The 9756-nt window shown below is 54.3% G+C and overlaps 1 protein-coding gene across 1 annotated transcript in view; it reads right to left on the bottom strand.

The window, feature by feature from the left end:
* Positions 1 to 5313: 5313 nt before the first annotated feature.
* Positions 5314 to 9756, bottom strand: part of ehmt2 (euchromatic histone-lysine N-methyltransferase 2) — a 76843-nt gene continuing 72400 nt past the window's right edge. Inside the window, exons 32-33 of the mRNA XM_055666123.1 lie at positions 7111 to 7303; positions 5314 to 5388 (exon numbers count right to left, since the gene is read on the bottom strand). Of these exons, the coding sequence (XP_055522098.1) occupies positions 5314 to 5388; positions 7111 to 7303 (268 nt within the window). The remainder of the gene's footprint in view (positions 5389 to 7110; positions 7304 to 9756) is intronic.

Genomic DNA, 9756 nt, shown 5'->3' with positions numbered 1-9756 from the left:
TCTCTCTTCCCCCCTTCTTCTTCCCCCTTTTCTTTTTCTTTGCCCAGGTCGGGGCCGCCCGCTGACTGGGTTCCGCACCTGTGGCCGCACCTGTACCTGTACCTGTACCTGTACCTGTTGCAGTTCCCTGTGTTGGCCCCCGCCCTCGCCGTCAGGTGAGCGTCCGGCCCCGCCCCCAGCGGCATTGTCCGTCAAGTTGCACTCACCTGCAGCCCCCCCCCTCACCTGCAGCCCCCCCCCCCCTCACCTGCAGCCCCCCCTCTCCTGCAAGCCCCCCCCTGCAGCAGCCCCCCCCCCTCACCTCACCTGCAGCCCCCCCCCCCCTCACCTGCAGCCCCCCCCCCCTCCCCCTGCAGCCTGCAGCCCCCCCCCCCCCTCACCTGCAGCCCCCCCCCTCACCTGCAGCCCCCCCCTCACCTGCAGCCCCCCCCCTCACCTGCAGCCCCCCCTCACCTGCAGCCCCCCCCTCTCACCTGCAGCCCCCCCCCCCCCCCTCACCTGCAGCTCCCCCCCCCCCCCACCTGCCTCACCTGCCCCCCCCCTCACCTGCAGCCCCCCTCACCTGCAGCCCCCCCCCTCACCTGCAGCCCCCCCCCCCTCACCTGCAGCCCCCCCCCCTCACCTGCAGCCCCCCCTCACCTGCAGCCCCCCCCCCCTCACCTGCAGCCCCCCCTCACCTGCAGCCCCCCCTCACCTGCAGCCCCCCCCCCCCTCACCTGCAGCCCCCCCCCCTCACCTGCAGCCCCCCCCTCCTGCATCCCCCCCCCCCTCACCTGCATCCCCCCCCCTCACCTGCATCCCCCCCCCCCTCACCTGCATCACCCCCCCCCCCCCCCTGCACCTGCAGCCCCCCCCCCCCCTCACCTGCAGCCCCCCCCCTCACCTGCATCCCCCCCCCTCACCTGCAGCCCCCCCCCTCACCTGCAGCCCCCCCCCCTCACCTGCATCCCCCCCCCTCACCTGCACCCCCCCCCCCCTCACCTGCCCTCCCCCCCCCCCCCTCACCTGCAGCCCCCCCCTCACCTGCAGCCCCCCCCCCCCAGCCCCCCCCCCCTCACCTGCAGCCCCCCCCTCACCTGCACCTGCACACCCCCCCCCCCCTCACCTGCAGCCCCCCCCCCCTCACCTGCAGCCCCCCCCCTCACCTGCAGCCCCCCTCACCTGCAGCCCCCCCCCTCACCTGTCCATCCCCTCACCTGTTCCCCTTCACCTGTCCATCCCCTTCACCTGCCCATCCCTTCACCTGTCCCCCCCTTCACCTGTTCCCCCCTTCACCTGTCCATCCCTTCACCTGCCCACCCCTTCACCTGTCCATCCCTTCACCTATCCACCCCCTCACCTGTCCGCCCCTTCACCTGTTACCCTTCACCTGTCAGCCCTGTACCTGTTGGCCCCTTCGCCCTTCGAGCCAGCACCGCCATTCAATGTGATCATGGCTGATCATCCCCAATCAGTACCCGTTCCTGCCTTCTCCCCATATCCCCTGACTCCGCTATCTTTATCAGCCCTATCTAGCTCTCTCTTGAAAGCATCCAGAGAACCGGCCTCCACCGCCCTCTGTGGCAGACAAGGACCCCCCCCCCGGAACAGCGGCAGAGACCAGGGCTCTGTACAACTGCAGAAGGACCTCTTTGCTCCTGGACTCGGCTCCTCTTTTTATGATGGCTTGGTTCTTTTTTGGGTCAAGACCCTTCCGCAGACTGCCTGCTATCACCTTTAACCCCACATCCTCTTTAATTTCCCTATGCGTGCAGTAAACACCCTGCTCAGCACAACCCACCCCATCAAGGAAGTGCAGAGAAAAAATAAATTACTGCTAAAAGATTAACCTTGGTGGCAAAGTTTAGCAACAACTGGCAGATTACTCATCTCATGCGAGAAGAGTTTCCTTGCAGTGCCGAGTCTCCAGGCAGTAAATCTTTGAACTGAGATAAACATCTATCGAAACTGGTAATTATCAAGGCTATATCCAAAGGTTGGGGTTACAGAGAGCGATATATCCAATGCTTCCTGGTATTAAGAAAGCCTTCATAACAAGAGGAATCGAATATAGGAGCAAATAGGTCCTTCTGCAGTTGTACAGAGCCCTAGTGAGACCACACCTGGAGTATTGTGTGCAGTTTTGGTCCCCTAATTTGAGGAAGGACATTCTTGCTATTGAGGGAGTGCAGCGTAGATTCACCAGGTTAATTCCCGGGATGGCGGGACTGTCATATGCTGAGAGAATGGAGCGGCTGGGCTTTTACACTCTGGAGTTTAGAAGGATGAGAGGATATCTTATTCAAACATAAAACATTGTTAAGGGTTTGGACACATTAGAGGCATGAAACATGTTGGGGGAACCCAGAACCAGGGGCCACACAGTTTAGGAATAAGGGGTGAGCCATTTAGAACGGAGACGAGGAAACACTTTTTCACACAGTTGTGAGTCTGTGGAATTCTCTGCCTCAGAGGGCGGTGGAGGCCGGTTCTCTGGATACTTTCAAGAGAGAGCTAGATAGGGCTCTTAAAGATAGTGGAGTCAGGGGATATGGGGAGAAGGCAGGAACGGGGTACTGATTGTGGATGATCAGCCATGATCACATTGAATGGCGGTGCTGGCTCGAAGGGCCGAATGGCCTACTCCTGCACCTATTGCAGCGTGAAATGGTGGTCACTGTGGTGACGGTGTGATTACAGACTGCTTTGTGTTTAGTTACACAACAGCCTTGTAAACACACACTTGGCTTGAGGGGAAATATGAGAGGCTTTTTAATCGAGCCCTCTCGACGTCAATTCATCTCCTTGACACCAGCCTCAGGTTTCCCGAGCCCACACCGACCAGCATTCTTCCACCTGACACTAAACGTTAACCACTTCTCATTATCTACACTGTAAGTGGATCGATTGTAGACATGTCATAGAATCGCAGACTGATCCAGCGCGGAAACAGGCCCTTCGGCCCAACTTGTCCACACCGGCCAACAATGTCCCATCTACACTAGTCACTGAGTGATACAGTGTGGAAACAGGCCCTTCAGCCCAACTTGCCCACACCGTCCCAGCTACACTAGTCCCACCTGCCTGCGCTTGGTCCATATCCCTCCAAACCCGTCCTATCCATGTACCTGTCTAACTGTTTCTTAAACGCTGGGATAGTCCCAGCCATCCCCAATCAGTACCCCGTTCCTGCCTTCCCCCCATAACCCCTGACTCTGCTATCTTTAAGAGCCCTATCTAGCTCTCTCTTGAAGGCATCCAGAGAACCGGCCTCCACCGCCCTCTGAGGTAGAGAATTCCAGACTCACAACTCTCTGTGAGAAAAAGTGTTTCTTCGTCTCCGTTCTAAATGGCTTACCTCTTATTCTTAAACTGTGGCCCCTGGTTCTGGACTCCCCCAACATCGGGAACATGTTTCCTGCCTCCAGCGTGTCCAAACCCTTAACAATCTTATGTTTCAATGAGATATCCTCTCATCCTTCTAAACTCCAGTGTGTACAAGCCCAGCTGCTCCATTCTCTCAGCATATGACAGTCCCGCCATCCCGGGGATTAACCTTGTAAGCCTATGCTGGGCAACCTCCATAGCAAGAAGTCCTTCCTCAAATTAGGGGACCAAAATTGCACACAATACTCCAGGTGTGGTCTCACTAGGGCCCTGTACAACTGCAGAAGGACCTCTTTGCTCCTTTACTCAACTCCTCTTGTTATGAAGGCCAACATGTCAAAACTGCACACAATACTCTAGGTGTGGTCTCACTAGGGCCCTGTACAACTGCAGACGGACTGAGCCCGCGTTTGGTCTCACCGATGTAGAGAAGTGACACCTGGAATGAAACTCAGCAGGCCATTTGTGAAAAAAAAATGTCTTTAATGAACAAGAGAAACGGAATTTAAAGTCCCAGACGGATTTATAGTTATCCGATGAACACACGTTAAAAAAAACTAAGTCGTATTTGGCTGGGGATAGGGAGGAGGGAGATAAGGTTTGGGGTCTCAGGATTGGAAGGTTGTCTGTTAGGATTACTCCTCCTCCCCTCCCCCCCCAACCAACCAACCAGCCGAACAAACGAACAAACAGTGACACCCACTCGAGTTCCATCTCTTGACTTCCACTAGATGGACACGTCGAACCAAGACATAGGAAAACGATCTGGGAAATGTCCCACCTCCCACTTTGGCCGAGGTTCGGGAGTAACTCAGCGGGACGGGCGGGGAGAATTGGCCACGTGTTTCCAGGGTCCTGACCCTTCCTCGAAGTGGAAACGGACAGACTGAAGAAGGCACCCGACCCAGAAAAATACCTCGCCCAATCCTCCTGTCCCAGAGATGCCGCCCGTCCCGCTGAGTTACTCCGGCATCTTGTGTCTTGTCTTCGGAGTAAGCCGGCACCTGCAGTTCCTTCCTGCACAGTAAGCTTTAGTAGTGTTGGGGTTGGGTTGTTGGGGGGGGTGTATCTGTGGGATTCATTGCCACAAACAGCCATGAAGGACAAGTCAATGGATATTTTTAAGGCCAATTTTCCAGATACTTTCAAGAGATAGTTCAATAGGGCTCTTAAAGATAGTGGAGTCAGGGGATATGGGGAGAAGGCAGGAACAGGGTACTGATTGTGCATGATCAGCCATGATAACAGTGCTGACTCGAAGGGCCGAATGGCCTACTCCTGCACCTATTATCTATTGACATTCCTTTGGAAAGGAGATGAGGAGGAATTTCTTTAGCCAGAGGGTGGTGAATCTGTGGGATTAATAGACAAGAGACAATAGGTGCAGGAGGAGGCCATTCAGCCCTTCGAGCCAGCACTGCCTTTCAATGTGATCATGGCTGATCATCCCCAATCAGTACGCCCTTTCTGCCTCTCCCCATATCCCCTGACTCCGCTATCATTAAGAGCCCTATCTAGCTCTCTCTTGAAAGTATCCAGAGAACCTGCCACTGAAGGCTGTGGAGGCCACAAGTCAGTGGACATATTTAAGGCAGAGATAGATAGATTCTTGATTAGTCCGGGTGTCTGGGGTTATGGGGAGGAGGCAGGAGAATGGGGTTGAGAGGGAGAGATAGATCAGCCATGATTGAATGGTGGAGTAGATGTGATGGGCCAAATGGCCTAAATCTGCTCCTATCACATACTAACCCTAACCCTCCCCACGCGAGGATTCCTGTAACTAAAGGGAGAATTCAAGAACTGGTCTCCATAACACAGTGTGTGTGAGGGAACTACAGATGCTGGTTTGAAACCAAAGGCAGGCACGAGAATCCGGGGTAACTCAGCGGGGGGGACAACATTCTCTGGAGACAGGTGACGTGACGTTTGCCAATGGGGGGGGGGGCCTCAACCCGAAAGGTGTCCCGTTCCGCTGGTCCCGCCCGCCACCATTTTGTCCGCTTCTCTCCAAACCCAAATCATCTGCAGAGAAAAGGAACAGGAGACATTTCGGGCCTCGACGGTCTTTGGAAGGGCCTCGAAGGACTGGACAAGCTAGATGCAGGAAAAATGTTCCCAATGTTGGGCAAGTCCAGAACCAGGGGCCACAGTCTTAGAATAAAGGGGAGGCCATTTAAGACTGAGGTGAGAAAAAACTTTTTCACCCAGAGAGTTGTGAATTTGTGGAATTCCCTGCCACAGAGGACAGTGGAGGCCAAGTCACTGGATGGATTTAAGAGAGAGTTAGATAGAGCTCTAGGGGCTAGTGGAATCAAGGGATTTAGGGCAGGCACGGGTTATTGATTGGGGACAATCAGCCATGATCACAATGAATGGTGGTGCTGGCTCGAAGGGCCGAATGGCACCTATTGTCCATGTTTCTATGACCCGAGACGTGGCCCATCCCCTACTCTCCGCAGATGCTGCCCGTCCCGCTGAGTCGCTCCAGCCTTTCCTGTCTCCCTTCCATTGACGGCGGCAGATTTAACTTTAACGAAGGGGGGGGTTAAAAAATAAAATGGACTGTGGTTCTTACAATGGCGACTGGCACTGGTGCGGAGTGGGGTGGGGAGGGGGGTTATTCTGAAGGACTGCAACATCTTGGACACACCATCTCCTTGTCGTCGTGGTCCCAGGGCAGAAACAAAATGGGGGGGGGGGGGGGAAATGACACTGTCTGGAGGGGGAGAGGGATTTGGGGGGGGGGGGGGGGAGTGGGTGGGGTCTTTGGCTGGATATTCACGACCATCGCTGCCCCTCACCTTTCCAGCGACCCGCTCCGAGCCCACCTCCCCACCACCCCCCCCTCTCCTCACGGGCTGGAGGATTATCGGGGGGCTGGGGGGGAGGTGAAGGGGGGGTGTGTTGTTGACAACTGGCCCTCTCCGTACTGTACAGGGGAGAGTAGGGGTGGGGGGGGGGAGGGGGGGAGAATGTAGTGGAGAATGTGGGGGGGGAGTGGATGGGGAGGGGGTCAGGAAGGGGGAGGGGTCTGGGGTGCAGGAAGGGAAGCAGGGTGGGTAGGGTGAGAAGAGGGTGTGTGTGGGTGTGGGGTGGGGGGTGGGTGGTGGGGTGTGGGTGTGTGTGTGTGTGTGTGTGGGTGGGTGTGTGTGTGTGTGGGGGGTTTGTGTGGGGGAGGGGAGGGGTGGTTGGTGGTGTGGGGGGGGGGGAGGAGGAAGATTCAGGGGGGGGGGTGGTGGTTATGTTAGGTGGGTCCGGGGAGTGTGTGTGTGTGTTGAGGGGTTTGTTGTGTGTGGTGGTTATGGGATAGGGTGTGTGTGTGTGTGTGGGGGGGGGGGTTAGGGGATAGGGTGTGTGTGTGTGTGTGGGGTGGGGGGTTAGGGGATAGGGGGTGTGTGTGTGTGTGGGTGGGGGGGGTTAGGGGATAGGGTGGGGGGTGTGTGTGTGTGGGGTGGGGGTTAGGGGGGTCAGGGGGGGTGTGTGTGTGTGGTGGGGTGGAGGAGGGGGGGGATTCAGGGGGGGGGTGTTGTGGTGCTTAGGTGGGGGTGGGGGTGGGGCGGTTAGGGGCGTGTGTGGGGGGGGTCAGCTTATGGGGGGTTTGGGTGTGTTCAGGGGAGGGGGGTTTTGGTGTTTCGGGGGGGGGTGTGTGGGTGTTTCAGGGGGGGGGTGTTGGTGTTTCAGGGGGGGGGGGGGTGTTGGTGTTCAGGGGGGGGGGGTGTTGTGGTGTTTCAGGGGGGGGGGGGCCATCTGGGGATTTCGGGGGGGGGTGATGATGGTCAGGCCACCCTCGGGCATGCTCTCCTGGAAGGCCTCGATCCTGGCCAGTCGGTTCTGCTCCAAGGCGATGGCCTCTGCCGAATGCTTGCATTTCTCTGAGCCGCACTGACAGGTGAAATACTTGCACTTGATGTCCCAGAACCGATCTCCGTAGTCAAACCTGGAGGCAGGAGGTAAAGAGGAGGCTGAAATCACACTCGGAGGCCCGCCCCACCCCACCATCCAACCAGGGTGTGTTAGCTTTACAATGCAGTCAACATAGGAGTACAGGTGCATGGTTCCTTGAAGGTCGACTCGCAGGTAGACAAGGTGGTCAACAAGGCTTTTGCCACTTTGGCCTTCATCAGTCAGAGTATAGAGTATTAAGATGTTGAGTTGGATGATCAGCCATGATCACATTGAATGGCGGTGCTGGCTCGAAGGGCCGAATGGCCTACTCCTGCACCTATTGTTTATGTTTTTAGTATTGAGTATAGACGTCGGGAGGACATCCTTGCTATTGAGGGAGCCCAGCGTAGGTCCTTCTGCAGTTGTACAGGGCCCTAGTGAGACCGCACCTGGAGTATTGTGTGCAGTTTTGAGCTGTTGGCCTTTATAACAAGAGGAGTTGAATATAGGAGCAAAGAGGTCCTTCTGCAGTTGTACAGGGCCCTAGTGAGACCACACCTGGAGTATTGTGCGCAGTTTTGGTCCCCTAATTTGAGGAAGGACATTCTTGCTATTGAGGGAGCCCAGCGTAGGTTCACCAGGTTAATTCCCGGGATGGCGGGACTGTCATATGCTGAGAGAATGGAGTGGCTGGGCTTGTACACTCTGGAGTTTCGAAGGATGAGAGGGAATCTTATTGAAACGTATAAGATTATTAAAGTGTTTGGACACGCTAGAGGCAGGAAACATGTTCCCAATGTTGGGGGAGTCCAGAACCAGGGGCCACACACAGTTTAAGAATAAGGGGTAAGCCATTTAGAACGGAGATGAGGAAACACTGTTTCTCACAGAGAGTTGTGGGTCTGTGAAATTCTCTGCCTTCGAGGCAGGTTCTCTGGATACTTTCAAGAGAGAGCTACTGCGGCTTGCAAACGTTTTCATACCCCTTGAACTTTTCCACATGTTGTCACGTTACAACCAGAAACGTAAATGTATTTTATTGGGATTTTATGTGATAGACCAACACAAAGTGGTGCATCATTGTGAAGTGGGAGGAAACTGATACATGGTTTTCACATTTTTTTACAAATAAAAAACTGAAAAGTGTGGCGTGCAAAAGTATTCAGCCCCCCTGAGTCAATACTTTGTAGAACCACCTTTCGCTGCAATTACAGCTGCAAGTCTTTTGGGGTATGTCTCTACCAGCTTTGCACATCTAGAGACTTAAATTTTTGCCCATTCTTCTTTGCAAAATAGCTCAAGCTCAGTCAGATTGGATGGAGACCGTCTGTGAACAGCAATTTTCAAGTCTTGCCAGAGATTCTCAATTGGATTTAGGTCTGGACTTTGACTGGGCCATTCTAACACATGAATATGCTTTGATCTAAACCATTCCATTGTAGCTCTGGCTGTATGTTTAGGGTCGTTGTCCTGCTGGAAGGTGAACCTCCGCCCCAGTCTCAAGTCTTTTGCAGACTCTAACAGGTTTTCTTCCAAGATTGCCCTGCATTTGGCTCCATCCATCTTCCCATCAACTCTGACCAGCTTCCCTGTCCCTGCTGAAGAAAAGCATCCACACAGCATGATGCTGCCACCACCATGTTTCACAGTGGGGATGGTGTGTTCAGGGTGATGTGCAGTGTTAGTTTTCCGCCACACATAGCGTTTTGCATTTAGGCCAAAAACATCAATTTTGGTCTCATCTGACCAGAGCACCTTCCTCCACATGTTTGCTGTGTCCCCCACATGGCTTGTGGCAAACTGCAAACGGGACTTCTTATGGCTTTTTTTCAACAATGGCTTTCTTCTTGCCACTCTTCCATAAAGGCCCGATTTGTGGAGTGCACGACTAATAGTTGGCCTGTGGACAGATTCTCCCACCTGAGCTGTGGATCTCTGCAGCTCCTCCAGAGTTACCATGGGCCTCTTGGCTGCTTCTCTGATCAATGCTCTCCTTGCCCGGCCTGTCAGTTTAGGTGGACGGCCATGTCTTGGTAGGTTTGCAGTTGTGCCATACTCTTTCCATTTTCGGATGATGGATTGAACAGTGCCCCGTGAGATGTTCAAAGCTTGGGATATTTTTTCATAACCTAACCCTGCTTTAAACTTCTCCACAACGTTATCCCTGACCTGTCTGGTGTGTTCCTTGGGCTTCGTGATGCTGTTTGTTCACTAATGTTCTCTAACAAACCTCTGAGGCCTTCACAGAACAGCTGTATTTATACTGAGATTAGATTACACACAAGTGGACTCTATTTACTAATTAGGTGACTTCTGAAGGCAATTGGTTGCACTGGATTTTATTTAGGGGTATCAGAGTAAAGGGGGCTGAATACTTTTGCATGCCACACTTTTCAGTTTTTTATTTGTAAAAAAATTTGAAAATCATGTATCATTTTCCTTCCACTTCACAATTATGCGGCACTTTGTGTTGGTCTATCACATAAAATCCCAATAAAATACAAT

The sequence above is a fragment of the Leucoraja erinacea genome, unplaced genomic scaffold, assembly GCF_028641065.1.
Source record: "Leucoraja erinacea ecotype New England unplaced genomic scaffold, Leri_hhj_1 Leri_194S, whole genome shotgun sequence".
NCBI classification, from domain to species: domain Eukaryota; kingdom Metazoa; phylum Chordata; class Chondrichthyes; order Rajiformes; family Rajidae; genus Leucoraja; species Leucoraja erinaceus.
This window is presented reverse-complemented; position numbering and strand designations above follow the sequence as displayed.